At 47.1% G+C, this 17,622-nt stretch overlaps 3 protein-coding genes across 3 annotated transcripts in view; all 3 read left to right on the top strand.

Annotated features, from left to right (window-relative positions):
• Positions 1-3,134: 3,134 nt before the first annotated feature.
• Positions 3,135-8,631, top strand: LOC306801204 (endonuclease domain-containing 1 protein-like). Its single transcript, XM_079304015.1, has 3 exons — positions 3,135-3,244; positions 5,907-6,225; positions 7,351-8,631. Exons 2-3 carry the CDS (start codon positions 5,941-5,943, stop codon positions 7,894-7,896), a joined length of 831 nt encoding a protein of 276 aa, XP_079160141.1. The 5' UTR covers positions 3,135-3,244; positions 5,907-5,940; the 3' UTR covers positions 7,897-8,631.
• Positions 8,632-11,888: 3,257 nt separating this feature from the next.
• LOC306801202 (endonuclease domain-containing 1 protein-like) overlaps positions 11,889-17,622 on the top strand; it is a 43,958-nt gene continuing 38,224 nt past the window's right edge. The window contains exon 1 of the mRNA XM_079304010.1: positions 11,889-12,022. The gene's annotated coding sequence lies outside the window, so the exon portion shown is untranslated. The remainder of the gene's footprint in view (positions 12,023-17,622) is intronic.
• LOC306801200 (endonuclease domain-containing 1 protein-like) lies at positions 12,072-16,922 on the top strand. The gene is made up of 3 exons (XM_079304007.1): positions 12,072-12,218; positions 14,048-14,372; positions 16,351-16,922. The coding sequence occupies exons 2-3, from the start codon at positions 14,082-14,084 to the stop codon at positions 16,897-16,899; spliced, it is 840 nt and encodes a 279-aa protein (XP_079160133.1). The 5' UTR covers positions 12,072-12,218; positions 14,048-14,081; the 3' UTR covers positions 16,900-16,922.

The following is a 17,622-nucleotide window of genomic DNA, read 5'->3' as shown; positions in this document are numbered from 1 at the left end:
ACCTTTGGCTCAGGCATGGTCCAGAAGGATCCAGCAGACAGACAGAACTCCAAGCTATGGAGAACTCCCAAATGTCCTTCAGACCTCCAGGAAGACAGGCAAGGCCAATTAAGGAATAGAAGAACAGCAAATTCAGGACCTTTTCCATGGGCAAAGAGGAAGAATTTTTATGAAAATGTGGAAGATCAAAATATCCAGTTTCAGAGGAAGGCTAAATATGCTTCCCTACAGATGAACAACCACCTGTTAGAGTTATGAAAAAAATAATCATTTGCACTTTTTACTCACATGAACATGATCAATTAATCTGCTCTTGCATCACTGCAGTCTCCACATTGGTGAGGCATAAATACTTCTGTCATTTTGTAGAATCATCGAGTGGTTTATGTTGGAAGCAGCTTAAAGATCATCTCAATCCAAACCCCCATTGTGGGCCTGGTCACTTGCCACCAGGCCAGAATGCTCCAAACCCATCACTGGCCTTCTCTTCCTAAACTGTAGGCACAGGACACCTGGAAAATCTTTGATACTGTTAATTTTCTTCAGAGACCTGTTTGGAGAATTTAATTTCCCCATGACTCTTTTGAGATTACAGGCTCCTCTCAGAAGCTGATAATTTCTAATTTCATATCAATGATGCTGCAGAAAATTCTCCCTGGCCCAGATCAGTTCTCAGACACATTGTTAACACTGCTTTATCAGATTCCATTTACATTGAGATCCTTTTGCTTCCTGAGCAAAAATGTTCATTCTTGAACAAACTGCAGCCCTTCCAAGGAAACCTCAGCACCAGGACTGATTTCCTGTCTCATCTCCATGGGTTTGGGCTTAGAGGAGGCAACATCTGGTGTTCCAGGTCTGGGGTACACCTTCAGTACCCACACATAAAATCACAGAACAAGAGAATCACAGTGTGGCATGAGGGGATCCAGGGAGAGCCCTGAGCAGATTTGGGCTGTGGAGACAGAAGGAAAGGGAGGCACATTTGGCAGGGAAAGTGTCTGACCAAAGTTACCTTTCAATCCTAGGAGTGGGAAATGCTCCTTGTCCCATGCATCCAGCCATGCTCCCAGCACAGGATTCAGGCTGGATCACAAAGGTCACAAGTCAAAATGAGAGCAGTCCCATTCTGAGCTGCTTTCTCTATAAAGACTTTGTTTTCATGCAGGAGGGGCATGTCTATGATTTCTCTCTGATTCATCCATTTTCCTACATTCATATGACAAAAAATGTGATTTTGACAATCAGAGATATCTGCTCCAGGGTAATCTGTTTCATTACATGCATCCTCAGTACTGACACTTTTTCCTCTTCTTCCCCTGTCAAGCTGGTCGACAAAAATTATGACAAGTATATGGATACAGAATAATCCATAAAAAAAATATAAGAACACTCCACAGCAAATTGGCCAGAATCAGGCTATCAGACAAGACTATAACAACCTCAGTCTGCACGGTGGTCACTTGTGTCCCAGTGGCCACCAAAGTGGCAACAACAGCACATGGGCTACCTTCACCCTCACCAACACACTGCCCCAGAACAGCACACTCAACAAAGGAGCCTGGAAAGAGTACAAGGACAAAATGATGCCCCAGAAAACCCAGGGCTGTGACACCACCTCTGTCATCATGGGGGCTGTACCTGGAACTCCTACCCCTCCAATGGCAGTGTTAATGTACCCAGCCACATCTGCTCTGCTGCCTGCTGCCAGACCAAGACCAACAGGAAACCTTGGGTGGTCATGGCTGAAAACAACCAGAACCAGCTCCAGAACCTCACACTGGCACAGCTGGAGGCCAGCTTGTCCCAGCTCTATGGGAGGGGAGAGGTTTCTCTGTTCCACAGTGCCTGTCTCTGCTAACAAACCTCATATAATGTCACTTATATAACGTTCCCAGAACATCAGTTCTGTTTTGGGCTAAGGTACTTCTGCAGACACCTCTGCTGTTCCTCAGGGGGCTCCTGACTTGCTCAGCCACCTCTGCACACTGGCTGGGGCTTGAGACCACACTCATCCTCTCCATTGCTCATCTCATGCCCACTGCCACTTCTTTCCAGGCTCTGGAACCACTGCCTGCTTGATCATCTCCATCAGTCCTTCCTCTATTAACTTCCCAGGCTCTTCCCAGGAACTTTACCCCTGGCAGTTCCCAGAAATGCCCAGCCCTCCACAGCAAGCTTGTGAAATACTTGAGGAGCCAGAAAGAGAAAGGAATCAGTTTCATAGAATCACTGAATGACTGAATCCAAGGTTGGAATAGACCTCCAAGGGCACCCTGCCACACCATCCTCCCAGCACTGCCACTGTAAACCTTAAACCACTAAATCCATCTTACCCAGTTCTAAATCCAGATGCCTCTGAAACACCTCCAGGGATGATGACTCCAGCACCTCTCTGGCCAACCTTTTCCATTCCCTGACCCACATGAGAGTTAAAGGTGTTTTTTTCTAATATCTAATATGAATTTCCCCTGTCTCATCCTAAAGCCTTTTCCTCTAGTCCTCTCACTACTGACATGGTAGAAGAGACCAACCTCAACCTCATTACAACCTTGTGTCTGCTCTTCTCAAGACTAAAATCTAATGTTAACATCTACTCTAGCCCTGCCTTCTGTGAGTTTGAAGCTGCTCCCTGTTGTCCTGTCACTCCAAACCCTTCTCAAAAGTTCCTCTCCGTGTGAACCCCTCTCAGGTACTGAAAGGAGCTCTAAGGTCTCCCAGAGCCTTCTCAGCAGCAGCTTTGCATGAATAAGGGCTCTTACAAAACCTTTGTAATCAGGCAAGGGGAAATATGCAGGCTGACCTTCCTAATTGTGTTCTGAGAGGCTGCAAAAGAGCAGACTGTGAATATCAGAGACAGGCCAGTCAGACTATTGCCACAAGAGATGTTCTGCCAGGAACAGAAACACATGTAGGTCCCCCTTTGTGGGGAATAAGGAAATGAACAGATAAGTCACCAGACCCAGTTATTTTCTCCTGACACGTGATGCTGCAAGAACCTGGGAGAAATCCTGAGGAAATTGCAAATAGCAACTGTCACCTCAGTTCAGGCTGGGCGTGAACAAATCTGCTTGAACAATAGTAGAAAACCTTTCTTTTCATTGAAATTCCCTGTTTATCACATCAGGCAGATTTATGACCAAGTACATATTGCACTGGGACTCCTGAGGGATCAGCCAAGTGTTTCTCCAGGGAGAAGAAGGAAGGAACTCTTTGGCTGCCTATTCTGAGACTCTGCTTCAAGGTAAGCTCTTACTCCTTTCTCACTGTTTACTCCAATATTTCAAGTCTTTCCTGAGCTTTGGAATAAATATATATAGAAAAAGCCTGGGCTGGAGTTGCTGAGCTCCAATATCTGCTCTCCAAGAAGTGAGGAGAGTTTATGCATGCCCTGAATTTTGCAGATCTTTAACACTTTTCTGTAAACGAGAGCAAGGACAGAAGGAATGATTTGAGAAAGAATTTCAAGCCAAGTCACCAGGAAAGTTAACATCAAAGTGTTGAATAAGAAGGAGGGGTGAGTTTATCAAGCACCAAAACTCCACCCATGACCTTGCAAGAGGTCTCTGGACAAACAGGTGGCTGAACTCCCGGAAAATCCACTTGAAACCCTGCTTGGGAAATCAAACAACTGTCTACTTGGGGATCATATAAAAACAGCCAATCTGAGACTGCAGCTGAGGCATTTGGGAGTCCTCTGCCACTTTGGGGCTGTGAACAGAGTCCTGTGACGCTCCTTCTCACGGTAGGCTAGTTTCTATGTATCTAATACTAAGTTACATATTAAGTTAGGTTTTTTTTGTTTGTTTGTTTTTTGGGTTTTTTTTAAGTTCGTGGAGGGGGGTCATGCAAAAGGCCTTTTCAGGAACTTATCTGCTTGATTTGGGGCAGCTATGGGCGTATTCTGCAGAGCACTGCAAAACATCCCTGCTTGTTCCTGTTCTCAGTTTCCAGCTTACTGGTCACAGTGTTCCTGATCTGGAGTTGCTAAACAGAAAACAGACCAGATGTCTTGTGTCAGAGCCAAGAGTATATGTAGCTTAACATCCCAATGTCAGCTGAGAGGCAGCAGCCCAAGTGCATCATTTGGGTTGAGGATTGGGTGTGAGTGGAGGAGCTGCGTGTCTGTGTGAAGCTGGATGGGGCCAGAGCCATGCAGCAAGTGCAGCCCTGCTGTTCTTTCCCTGCCCAATGCCCCATGAGATGAAAGCCCAGCTCAGCATTGCAGGGGGCTGAGCAGAGTCCGTGCCCAGCTGCAGGTGTCTGCTCTGCCCAGAGCAGGAGGGAATGTGAATGGCCTGAAATTGAGTTAGGGAAGATTTAAGCTGGATATCAAGAAGAGGTTTTTCACCCAGAGGGTGGCTGAGCCCTGAAATAGGTTCCCCAGGGAAGTGGTCACAGCACCACACCTGCCTGAGTACAAGATGTTTTTGTATAATACTGTCAGGCATGTGCTGGGATTTCTTGGGCTCCTGGGCAGAATCCAGAAGTTGGACTCCATGATCCTGATGGGACCATTCCAACTCAGCATCCTCTGTGATTCTGTGAGATCATGTTTGGAAATAGGGGCTTCCAGGCCCTGTTTCGTAGCAGGATTTTTTCTCCAGTGCCAGTGCAAAAGCTGAGTATACTTGACCAACTGAGGCAGGTTGGAAAAGATGACCTTGTCCCACTGCTATACCTCAGTTCTATGATAATTTTGCTGTGAGAGCTGTTTAGGCATTGAGTGGGTTTGGAATCCCTCAGACTGACTATGTCCCCAGCATTGCCTCCCCTGGGCACCTAAAACCTTTTTCAGATTTCATCCTCTCATGTGAAAAAGGGAGATTTTCTCAAACCTTTAGTGTGTGTTCAGTCTGTCAGTGCCACATGAAAGCCAAAACCCTTATCAGTCTGTTGGTGTCCTGTTGTGGGGACCCTTCACTGAGCATTTCTCTGGGTTGGAGTGTTTGACTGACTTGTTTAGGGTCACACAGTAAGCAGAGAAATCCCTCCTGAGTCTCCACACCTTTATCCACTGCCAGAAACTCCAGCCACCTTGGAGGACTCCCTTTATCTGTTTACAGAATAACACTATTAATAATACTGTGACAGGTCAAGGTTTGAGGCTTGCCAGTGTAAGTATCTGACTGCAAAAAGACATTTAAAGCAAAATTTTAATACAGAGAAACATACTAATAAGATTTAATCCCAACAAAACTGGCTTAGGGTAATCATTCAGCATGCATAAAGTAGGATTCTTACCCAACAGGCATCCCTAAGGGAGAGAAGGTAGGTTCAGCCCATCAACTGATCCCAGAAGTTACAAGGGAGTCTTCCATCATTTCTCTCCATTTTAAATTCCCTTTTATACTATTTCTTTACATTTAGGTAGCATTTGCATATGGTCATACATCTTTCTCAGTGAGGGGTTCTCATGCCATGGAGGTGGATATCTCAATAAAGTACCTGCAGTAACCTTGGGATGGGGATGTGCCTCAGTCCAATGAGAGGAATTTTACCATGACTACTGATGCAGCAGCAGCACATCTTCATTTATCTCCCATGGCTTTTAGCTGTTATTCAGATTATGAGCTTGAAAATGCCAACGAGGTGTCTCCTCTCCAAGAGTTTTTTGACAGAGCCTGGCCATGGTGTCTGCCCTCCACTCCATCTGCATTTAGGCCCACCTTAGATTTAGTCTTCCTTCTGTGTGGGAGCAGACCTCCAGGTGTGCTGACTGTGTTTCATCCAGGGAGGAGCAAGTGTATTTTCTCCTGTAACTTCTTTGTTATCCTGTTATCCTTTTATCCCCAGTCATCTCCCTGCATAACCTCATAGTGCTGGTGATTTTTCCATACCCAGGAGGACAGAAGTTATCCCCTCCTTAGTATCTCATAGTCTCCTCTTCTGCATTTGCCTTGCAGGGGAGCAAGAGCCCTTCACTCAAATCCTCCCACCATGCTGGGGCTGCTGCTGCTGCAGGTGTTGGCGAGCTGCTTCTGCCTGGGACACAGCGAGCTGGTGAAGTCCTTTGAAACTTCATGTCCTCAGTTTTTTTTCCGGGAGATCCCCCCAAATGAAGCCCTGGAGCCGCAGAAACCAGCCTGGATCTGCCAGCGCTACAAGAACCAGTATTACTTTGCCACCCTGTATGACAGGAAGATGCGTATTCCTGTCTACTCTGCTTACATCTACCAGCCTGGACCTGGCAAAAGACCTAAGACATGGCTGGTCGAGCCCCAGGTGAGTGTCTCTCTTGCAGCACATCACCAGTATTAAAGTAGTATTAAAAGCAGTATTAAAATGACCATTTCTACTTGGTCCCATCCCTCTACACACATGCAAATAGACACACTGGATGGGATTCTCCAAGTATAACTTCAAATACTTTCATCACGTGATTTCCCTGATGCATCTGAGACATCAGCAGGAGGATGAGGTAAATCATATGCCAAAGGTGCCCAGTTTTCTGCCTTGACCTGACAGCAACAACAAATCCAATTAATTTGTGTAATATTACAAAGTCAAATCATTCCCCTCCCTGTGCCCTGCTCTGGGTGGGGGACCAAGTGATGGGGAAAAGGCACCCAAGAGAGGCTAATCTCAGACCACCAGTCCTGCTGGCATCTGCTCCCCAATTTGCCCTGAGTTGTTCTGCATCCCTGACAGAGCTCATCTGCTCCCAGGGAAGAGTCAAACAGGCTTTGTGAGTGTGTGAGAGAAGTGAGGAGAAACTCAGAAGAGGGTGAGATAGCCCAGGGACAAAGCCTTGGGGGAAAAGACACTGGAGATGGGAGGGTCAGCTTAACTGTGGAGGGATTCTGGAGTGATGTTTGAGGCAGTGAAAAGTGAGGAGCATCAGTGTCAGTCCAGTCAGAAGGGTGTGATCTCCATGCATGGGCAGTGACCCCTGAGCACCTTTGGCTCAGGCATGGTCCAGAAGGATCCAGCAGACAGACAGAACTCTAAAATTACAGAACTCTACCAGACATCTTTCAGACAAATTTCAGGACTTTAGGAAAACAGGCCAAGGAAATAATGGACACAGAAAGAGGAAATTAATATCATTGCTAAGGACAGAGTGGCAGGATTGATTTAGGTGAAAATGAACCACAGACAAAACCCATATGCAGTGTTCCAAAGGAAAGCTAAATATAATGCATTAAATGTGAAATGAATTTCTGAAATAAATAAAAAATATTTGCACTTGTTCCTCATAGGAACTCAAGCAATTAATCTGACATTGCACCACATCAGGACCAGACAAAAAACAGAATCTTGACACTCAGAGACTTTTGCTCTTGGCAAATCTGTTCTATTATCCCCATCTCCCAATACTAACACCTTTTCCTCTCTTTTCCTATCAAGCTGATTGGCCCAACTTATCCCAAAACTATGGAAAAAGAGTGGACGCTCTTAAATCGATACAATGTCAGCTTAGAGAAACTCAGCCAGAGCCAGGCTATCCTTCAAGACTACAAGAATCTGACGGGTTTGAACCGGGGCCATTTGAACCCCAATGGCCACCACGACGACTACAGCAGCAGGATGGCTACCTTCACCCTCACCAACATAGTGCCCCAGGATGAGAAACTCAACGGCGGCGCCTGGAACAACTACGAGCAGCAAACCATGATCAGGAGGACCCAGGGCTGTGCAACCACCTATGTCGTCGTGGGTACTGTGCCTGGGAACAACTACATTGCCAAGGGGAGGGTTAATAAACCCAGCCACCTCTGGTCAGCTGCCTGCTGCGTGGTGGACAACAACTACATAAAGGCTTGGGCAGTCATTGCTGAGAATGACAAGAACGAGGTCCAGCTCCTCGCGCTGGGGGAGCTGGAGGACACGTTAACTGAGCTCTATGGGAGGGGACAGGTTTCCCTGTTTGACAGTGACTGTCCCCGGGACTAAGCCTCACATCCTGGGTGGAACAGGCTCAGGAGCTTTTGCTACATGTCACAGAATCACAGAATGGTTTGGGTTGGAGGGAATTTCAAAGGCCATCCATGTAGTCTCAGCTCACGTGCCACAGGCAGGGACATCTTTCATTATCCTCGGTGGCTCCAAGCCCTGCCCAACATGGCTTTGAACAGTTCCAGGGATGAAGCAGCCACAACTTCTCTGGACAAGCTGTGACAGGGCCTCACCACCATTACAGGAAAGAATTTCTTCTTTACATCTAATCTAACCCCACCTGCTTTCAGTTTAATGCCATTCCCTCTTGTCCTGGTGCTCCATGTCCTTGTCCAAATTCCCTTACTCTTTTAAAATCCTTTAGACACTGGAAGGGGTCCAAGTTCTGCCAAGAGCCTTCTTTCCTCCAGGCTCTCTCACCCTCAGCTGTCTCACCCTCAATCCAGAGCAGATGTGCTCCAGCTCTTGGAGCATCTTTGTGGCCTGCACTGGACTCCACTCCAGCAGCTTTGTATCCTCATTGTGCTCTGGGCCCCAGGGCTGGAGGCAGCACTGCAGCTGGGCTCTCAGCAGAGCAGAGGGGGACAAATGCACTGTAAAGGACAACAAGACAACCCAAGACTCCCAAAGGCCTCTTCATTTCCAGGAGGGTCTGAGAGAACAGACTTCAGATGATATCTAACTTCCATTAGGAAGTGAGAAACCTGTCTTCAGCAGGGAAATTGATTCATAAAAGGGCACCCACAGCCACATACTTACAGAGTAGTTTAGGGACTAACATAACAATTTTCATGTCAAGTGTGCAATTTACTAATAAAACCATGTAAAATTTTACATGTCTTCTGATTTTTGTTGTTCCTTTTGACCATTAACATTTAGGCATCTTGGGGGGTCCTTTCTGTTGAGAGTGGTTTTGTGGGCAGAACGGCAGAGTCAGGCAAAGGTTAATAGAGAAACCTTCCTGTTGAGTCATGAGCTGCAAAAAGGATCCCCCCTTGCTTGGTAAACTCCTTCTCAGGGAGCTCTCTGGGTTCAGCTGGCTCCAATATTAGCCCCAGATTTTGTCATTTGCTTACATCTAAAGAATTAAATGGATGTAATTGCAACTTTATACAACTTGTCCCACAAGGATTGCAAAACATACTTATTTACATAATTATATATGACTTATGAAGGCAAAATTATGTTAATCAGAATTATTTCATTCACAGTGTGGAAGCTATAACTACTAGTACAGCATTGTGCACTATGAAGCAGTATTGAAGCAGATATATTAAAGCAGTTCTAATAAAACCAGCAAAAACAATTAGAGATTGATGTTACTCACCCATACCAATGACCATGGTCAAATCTCTTTGGCTCAGCCTCAAGAAGCAACCTTGAGAGGTATCTTCACTCCAGGCAGGAATCTACACACCCAGTCTGTCCAGGAAGGTGTGTGTCTGTGCATGCAAGAGCTAAGGAGAGGAAAAGTCAGTCTTCACATCAGCTGTGATGTTCAGACTCCTCCTGGGAAGCAGGGCTTCATCACAACGATTCCTCTGGAAGGAGTGAAAACTCACAAATGCCTCTCCTTCCTCCTCTCTGCCTTAGCTTTTATATCTGAGCTGAAGTGGTATGGTATGGAACATCCCTTTGGCTAATTTGGGGCAGCAGGCCTGGCTATGTCCCTTCCCAGAACCTTGCCCACTCCCATCCCCTTTGGTGGGGGAAAGAATGTCAGAGGGACAGCACTGCTCAGTAGAAGCCAAAACATTGGTCTGTTATCAACACCCATCCAGCTATGAATGCAAAGCACAGCAGTGAAGGGGCTGTGACCTCTACCTCAGTTAGACCCAATAAAGGTATTCACAATTAAGTTTACTTGCTGCACTGCTGGATTCCAGGGTCATGTCTTACATAAACCACAAGTTGTGCACCACTGAAATTTCCAGCAGCCACCAGTAATGTCTCAGAGCCAGGAACATCCATGTAGGACATTGTGGGTCCAAGTGCAATCTGAGGATGCCATAACACCCATACAAATGTCAGCAACAGACACCAGTTATTCTCCTGTCAGTGGAAATGAACAAAGTGGGCCAGGGTTCCAACAGCTCATACAAGATACCCCCATGGCTCCAGTGACGAATCCTGTAACTTTGAGTTCCTCATTCTTGACCCTTCAGGGGTGGGGGCCTGTGCAACAAAGAGTTCAAAGGGTTCTGTGCCTTCAGGCTTATGTGGGATTGCCCCATTTTCCCCTGGGAGGGGTTCACCCTGTGTCATGCAGCACTGTGGAGTTGGGGGACACTCTGGGAGTCTCTGATGCTTTATGGCTCCTTCTAATGATGGGACCACAGTTGGGCCCTGCTTTGTTATGTCAGTTGGGCCCCACCAGAAAGGAGAAATTTGCCCCAGCTCTAAAACAACAGCTACTGCTTGGCCTTCTCCCTCATTCTGGTTAACTTCACTTTGTTTAAGACACCAGTCCCAAGTTAACAGAAACAAAAGAAACTAAATAACTCTTTAAAAAAACCTAGGTCTAACACACTTTCTGGATGGTTCTGGTTGTAACAACCAACTCATCATTCTCTTATTCCTGGACTTTGAAGGAAATGAGTCCAGTTTAGTTTGAATGAATGACTGATCATTGAATCACAGAACATTCTGGGTTGGAAAGGGCCTTAAAAACCAGCTAGTTCCATGTCCTCTCATGGACAGGGACATCTTCCACTATCCCAAGTTGCCCCAAACCCCAGCCAAAGTGACCATGGACATTTCCAGGGATGGGGCAGTTTCAGTTTCTGTGGGCAGCTTGTGCTGGGGCTTCACCACCCCCACAGAATCAAATATCATCCTAATATCCAATCTCTACCTACATCAGTCCAGTTCAAGCCATTCCACCTCATCCTAATGTCTTGGATTTTCCCCAGCCAGCACACACACCCCCCACAGCTGCTCCCTCACTCCCCAGACACCGGGATCAGGGAGAGAACTGCAAGGGTAAAAGATGGAAAACTCGTGGGTGGAGATAAAGACAGTGTGACAGGGAAAGCAACAGCTGTGCACACAAGAAAAGCACATTCAAGGAATTCTTTGCCCATTTACCATGGACAGAAAGGTGTTCAGCCATCTCCAGGAGAGCAGGGCCCCATCCCATCTGTTACCTGGGAGGACAAAACCCACCACTGCAAATGTCGCCTCCTTCTTCCTTCTTCCCCTCACTTGATATACTCAGCATGATGTCACCTGGTCTGGATGATCCCTCAGGTCAGTTCGGGTCACCTGTTCTGGCTCTGTCTCCTCCCATCCTCTCAAGTCCCCCCAACCTCCTGGTCAGCCTGGCAGAACAAAGAGCAGAAAAGGCCTTGGTTCTATAAAAGATCTGCTCAGCAATAACCAAAAATATCTCTGTGTTATCAACTCTGTGTGCAGCAGAACTCCAAAAACACACCCCATACCTGCCACTATGAAGAAAATTAACTCTGAATCCAGCACATCTCCCAACTGCACTCCCTTGTCCACAGTCTGTCTCCAGCTCTCCTGTAGACTCCTAAAGTCCTGGCAGGAGCTCTGAGCTATCCCCAGAGCCTTCTCCTTCCCAGGCTGCTGGCATGAGGCTGTTACAAAGCCATGGCCATCAGGCAAGAGAATATTTGTTGCCTGGCCATAGGAATGATGTCATGTGAGGCTGCACAAGAGCAGCCTGTGAGTGTCTGAGTGTCCTCAGAGACAGGCCAGGCCAGCTCCTGTCACCAGAGATGTTCTGTTGGCAACAGAAACACATGGAGGTGCTGGAGCAGCAGCAGCTGCAGCTGGTGGGATTGATGAAATGGTCAAGGAAGTCACCAGACCCTGTTAACTGATCCTGACATACCATGCTGCAAGTCAGCAAATTTCACAGAAATTCTGAGGAAACTATTACAAACAACTGTCAGCACATTTCAGGGAGCATATGAAGAAAGTTCCCTAAATAAAAATAGAAAACCTCTCTTTTCTGTGGAATTCCCTTTTTATAAGAAAGTGCAAATTCAGGACTGCGTATATATTTAACCGATCCTAATATACCATGCTACAAGTCAGTAAATGCCAGAGAAAGTCTGGGGATATTATTACAAACAACTGTCAACACATTTCAGGCTGGGTATGAACAAACTCTCTCAATAAAAATAGGAAACTTCTCTTTTCTGCAGACTTCCCTGTTTATAAGAAGGGTATAAATTGCATTTTTGTAACTGGATATATATTGTAGTGGTACTGCTGAGGATTCAAACAATCCTTTGTCCAGGGAGAAGACTGAAGGAACACTTCTGCTGCCTCTTCTGAGATTCTGCTTCAAGGTAAGCTCCTGCTCATTCACTCCAACATTCAGAGCATTTCCTGAGCTTTGCAATAAAAATATATCTAGACAAAGCCCAGACTGGAGTTGCTGAGCTCCAAGGAGCAATCAGAGCTTATCCATGCACTGAATTTTACAGCACTTCAGTATCCTCTGTCAATCAGGAGGCCAGGGAGAGAAGGAAGGATTTGAGAAAGAAACTCAAGCCAGCTCACCTGAAAATTGACATCAAACTCTTGAATAAGTAAGAGGGGTGATTTTATTGAGCATCAAAACTCCACCTTTCAAGTGAGCTCTAGAAAAACACATGGCTGAATTCTCAGAAAATTCACCCTAAACCATGTTCAGAAAACCTAACTTCTGTGCCTAGGTGAACATATAAAAACAGCCAGTCTTAGACTGCAGGAGAAGCATTTGAGAGTCCTCTGCTACTTTGGAGCTGTGAGAAGAGTCCTGTGCTGCTCCTTTTTATAGTAGGATTTTTCTATATATCTATTAGTTAGTTATAAGATTAGTTAGATAAATTTGAATCTCATGGAGTGGGTAAACCTAAACAACTTTTCAGACATTTCTCAGCTTGATTTGGGGCAGATAGGGCTGTGCTCTGCAGAGAACTGTAGGAAGTCACCACCTGTGGTTCATGTTCTCAGTTTCCAGCTCATTGGTCACAAATAAACTTTGTGCTTTAGAGGCTGTGGCAGCTTTCTCTCCCAGGAACCCTTTGAACTGCCTGTCCTACCTGCCTTATTCCAAATGCTGCTGATAATAAATCACTGCGCTGAGTGTCTGGCCATGCAAATGGGAGCATCCCTGCTCTGCCAAACCTGTGCTGCCTGTGAAAGGACACAAAGCCCCTTGCTTGGTTGTCAGCATCCCAGGGAGCTTTTCAGCAGTTCTCTCATAAAGGAATGATCTGACTGACTGCTGAAAATCATGTCAGCACTGTGAAAAAAACAATGAGACATCTCGCTGTTCAAGAAATTCCTGCAATGCTGCATTTGACAGTACAGGAAAATCCATCATCCAAGCTGAATATGGGCAGCACCAGGAATCCCCGGCACCCACGGGAAGAGCTGCCCCCCTCAGTGCTTGCATTGCAGCAGCCATTGTGCTGATATGATAGAGGTGTTATCCCCCTGCTTCCTGGTACCATCTGCTTGGGCCCTTCATTTTCCTCTCTCCATGTGTCTGCAAGTTCAGAGTCTGGGGTGGGATAATGTGGAAATGCAAGGTGAGCAGCAGGACAGCCATTGGCCAATGTCAGCTGAGAGGCAGCAGCCCAAGTGCATCATTTGGGTTGAGGATTGGGTGTGAGTGGAGGAGCTGCGTGTCTGTGTGAAGCTGGATGGGGCCAGAGCCATGCAGCAAGTGCAGCACTGCTGTTCTTTCCCTGCCCAATGCCCCATGAGATGAAAGCCCAGCTCAGCATTGCAGGGGGCTGAGCAGAGTCCGTGCCCAGCTGCAGGTGTCTGCTGTGGGGAGGTGCCCAGAGCAGGAGGGAGGTGGGGAAAGGTGACCTTGTGCCAGGGCTGTGCCTCAGTTGCAAGATAACTCTGCTGTGAGAGGTGATTACACTGCTGGTGCCTTTGGCTCCTTCCTCACCCAGGCTGACTTCTCCCATTGCTGCCTCCTACTCTGGGTACCTAAACCCTGGTTTAGGTTTCACCCTTATTGCCCTTGTGAATTTTCCCTATCCAGGAGGACAGAAATTACTCCTTTCCTGGTGTCTCATAATCCTTTCCTCTGCCAGCACTGTCCCCCTGCACAAAGAGCCTCCAGGCCATGCCCAGCTCTGTCCAAGCTGAGTGTCCCTCTGCATTTGCCTTGCAGGGGAGCAAGAGCCCTTCACTGAAATCCTCCCACCATGCTGGGGCTGCTGCTGCTGCTGCTGCAGGTGCTGGCGAGCTGCCCCTGGCTGGGACACAGCGAGGTGGTGACAACCTTTAAAACTGCATGTACTCAGTTTTTCTATGAGAAAACCCCTCCAGGTGATAGCCTGCGTCCAACAAATGCAGCCAGGATCTGCCAGGTCTATGATAACCAGTATCGCTTTGCCACCATGTATGACAAAACGAGGAGAATTCCAGTGTACTCTGCTTACATCTACAAGCCTGGATCTGGAGACAGATTTGACTCATGGTTTGTTGAGCCTCAGGTGAGTGTCTCTCTCTTACAGTCACCCTCCACTCACTCAGACATGAGCTGCACCATTTAAATTACCACTTCCACTTCCTACCACCCCACCACTCACATGAAAATGGACACACTGGATGGGAATTTCCTCCTTTAATTTCAAAAATCTGGACCATGTGGTTCCTCTGATGCATCTGAGACATCAGCAGGAGGATGAGGTGAATCATATGCCAAAGGTGACCAGTTTTCTGCCTTGACCTGACAGCAACAGCAAATCCAATTAATTTGCATTGCATTACAAAGTCAAATCATTCCCCTCCCGGTGCCCTGCTCTGGGTGGGGGACCAAGCGATGGGAAAAGGCACCAGGAGAGGCTGAACTTGAGAGACCAACAGTCCTGCTGGCATCTGCTCCCCAATTTGCCCTGGACTGTTCTGCATCCCTGACAGAGCTCATCTGCTCCCAGGGAAGAGTCAAACAGGCTTTGTGAGGGTATGAGAGAAGTGAGGAGAAACTCAGGAGGGGGTGAGTTGGCCCAGGGACAAAGCCTTGGGGGAAAAGGCACTGGAGATGGGAGGGTCAGCTTAACTGTGGAGGGATTCTGGAGTGATGTTTGAGGCAGTGAAAAGTGAGGAGCATCAGCGTCAGTCCAGTCAGAAGGGTGTGATCTCCATGCATGGGCAGTGACCCCTGAGCACCTTTGGCTCAGGCATGGTCCAGAAGATTCCAGCAGACAGACAGAACTCCAAGCTATGGAGAACTCCCAAATGTCCTTCAGACCTCCAGGAAGACAGGCAAGGTCAATTAAGGAATAGAAGAACAGCAAATTCAAGACCTTTTCAATGGGCAGATTTGGGGGAGAATTTTGGGTGAAAATGTGGAAGATCATAATGTCCACTTCCAGAGGAAGGCGAAATATGCTTCCCTACAGATGAACACAACCTGTTGAAGTTATGAAAAATAGAATCCTTTGCACCTGTTACTCACATGAACATGATCAATTAATCTGCTCTTGCATCACTGCAGTCTCCACATTAGTGAGACATAAAAACTTTTGTCACTTTCTAGAATCATAGAGTAGTTCGTGGTAGAAGGAACCTGAAAGATCATCTCAATCTCAACCCACTGCATGGGCCAGGCCACTTGCCACCAGGCCAGAATGCTCCAAATCCATCACTGGCCTTCTCTTCCCAAATCCTGGAAAATGCTTGATTTTGTTAACTTTCTCCAGAGGCCTTTTTGGAGTACTGCCAAAGTTTTTAAAGGCTCCTCTCAGAGACTGATCATTTGTAATTTATTTTGAGTGATGCTGCAGAAAATGCCCCCTGGTCCAGAACAGCTCTCAGACACACTCTTAGCACTACTGTCACAGTTTCAATTTACACTGAGATCTTTTTGCTTCCTGAGCAAAAATGTTCATCCTTGAACAAACTGCAGCCCTTCCAAGGAAACCTCAGCACCAGGACTGATTTCCTGTCACATCTCCATGGGTTTGGGGTTAGAAGAGGCAACATCTGGTGTTCCAAGACTGTGGTACGTCTGTAGCAACCACACATAAAATCACAGAATCCCAGAATCACAGTGTGGCATGAGGGGATCCAGGGAGAGCCCTGAGCAGATTTGGGCTGTGGAGACAGAAGGAAAGGGAAGCACATTGGGCAGGGAAAGTGTTTGACCAAAGTCACCTTTCAATCCTAGGAGTGGGAAATGCTCCTTGTCCCATGCATCCAGCCATGCTCCCTGCACAGGATTCAGGCTGGATCACAAAGGTCACAAGTCAAAATGAGAGCAGTCCCATTCTGAGCTGCTTTCTCTATAAAGCTTTTGTGTTCATGCAGGAGGGGCATGTCTATGATTCCTCTCTGACTCATCCATTTTCCTGCACTGAGATGACAAAAATGTGATTTTGACAAGCAGAGATGTCTTCTCCAGGGTAATCTGTTTCATTACATGCATCCTCAGTACTGACACCTTTTCTTGTTTTTTCTTCCCCTGTCAAGCTGATCGACAAAAGTTATTACAAGTATATGGATACAGAGCAATCCATCAAAGATACATACAGAATCACTTCAAAGGAAATTGGCAAGAGTCAGGCTATTGACCAAGATTACATTGATGCCCAGGGCCTGGACCGTGGTCACTTGAGTCCCAGTGGCCACCAAAGTGGCAATGACAAGTTGGCTACCTTCACCCTCACCAACATAGTGCCCCAGTACACGACACTCAACCAGGGTGCCTGGAAAGAGTATGAGGACAAAACAATGCCCCAGAAAACCCAGGGCTGTGATATCACCTATGTCATCACAGGTGCTGTACCTGGGAACAACAAGGTCCCCAGTGGGAGGGTTACTATACCCAGCCACATCTGGTCAGCTGCCTGCTGCATGAAGAATAAAAAACCTCTGCGTGCTTGGGGAGCCATTGCTGAGAACGAGAGAAACAAGAACAAAGTGAACATCTTTAATCTGAAGGAGCTGGAGAAAAAGTTGGCCAAGCACTATGGGAAGCCAGAGGTAACTCTGTTCAAAAATTCCTGTTCCCAGCAATAATCCTCACAACCTTGATGGAAAAAGCTCAGCTGATTTTCCCACGTCATAAAATCATAGAATGGGTGGGTTTTGATGAGACCTTAAAGCCTTCAAGATCGTCTCATTTTGACCTGCCTGCCACGGGCAGGGACACCTTCCACTACCCCAGGTTGTTCCAAGCTCTCCCCAGTCTGGCCTGGAACACTTCCAGGGATGGGCACTCAAAACAGCTGAAGGTAACTTTGGCTCACACCACAGCCTGCTCCCAGGAATTGACTTCTTTAGAATATCCCATCTCAGCCTGCCCTCCATCATTGGGAAACCATTCCCTCTTGTGCTCTCACTCCATCCCCTTGTCCAAAGACCCTCTCCAGCCCTCTCACACATCCTGTAGGTACTGCACTGTCTGCAGTCTTCTCCAGGCTGAACATGCCCAGCTCTCTCAGCCTCTCTCCAGAGCATCGTGCTCCAGCCCTCAGAGCACCTTCATGGCCTGCACTGGACTCCACTGCAACAGCTTTGTATCCTCATTGTGCTCTGGGCCCCAGAGCTGGAGGCAGCACTGCAGCTGGGCTCTCAGCAGAGCAGAGCAGAGCAGAGGGGGACAAATGTCCTGTGCAGCTTCTGTGCTGCTTCCTTCTCTGCTGTCCTTCCAGCTCTGTCCCTCAGGGCACCTCCTGCTCTGCCCAAAGGCACAAAGCTGTGGGCAGAGCCTCCAGCTGCTTTGCTTTGCTGCCCATCTCA

Source organism: Erithacus rubecula (genome assembly GCF_903797595.1).
Source record: "Erithacus rubecula genome assembly, chromosome: 4".
In the NCBI taxonomy this organism is placed as follows: domain Eukaryota; kingdom Metazoa; phylum Chordata; class Aves; order Passeriformes; family Muscicapidae; genus Erithacus; species Erithacus rubecula.
The sequence above is the reverse complement of the archived record's forward strand: the minus strand, read 5'-3'. Positions and strand labels throughout refer to the sequence as shown.

What these genes read in the sequence shown, in the direction of transcription:
- LOC306801204 (XM_079304015.1), top strand. Translation starts at nt 5,941, where the DNA reads ATGCTGGGGCTGCTGCTGCTGCAGGTGTTGGCGAGCTGCTTCTGCCTG. An exon ending in CATGGCTGGTCGAGCCCCAG is followed by an intron (nt 6,226 to 7,350) that starts GTGAGTGTCTCT and finishes TTTCCTATCAAG; the next exon opens with CTGATTGGCCCAACTTATCC.
- LOC306801200 (XM_079304007.1), top strand. Translation starts at nt 14,082, where the DNA reads ATGCTGGGGCTGCTGCTGCTGCTGCTGCAGGTGCTGGCGAGCTGCCCC. An exon ending in CATGGTTTGTTGAGCCTCAG is followed by an intron (nt 14,373 to 16,350) that starts GTGAGTGTCTCT and finishes TCCCCTGTCAAG; the next exon opens with CTGATCGACAAAAGTTATTA.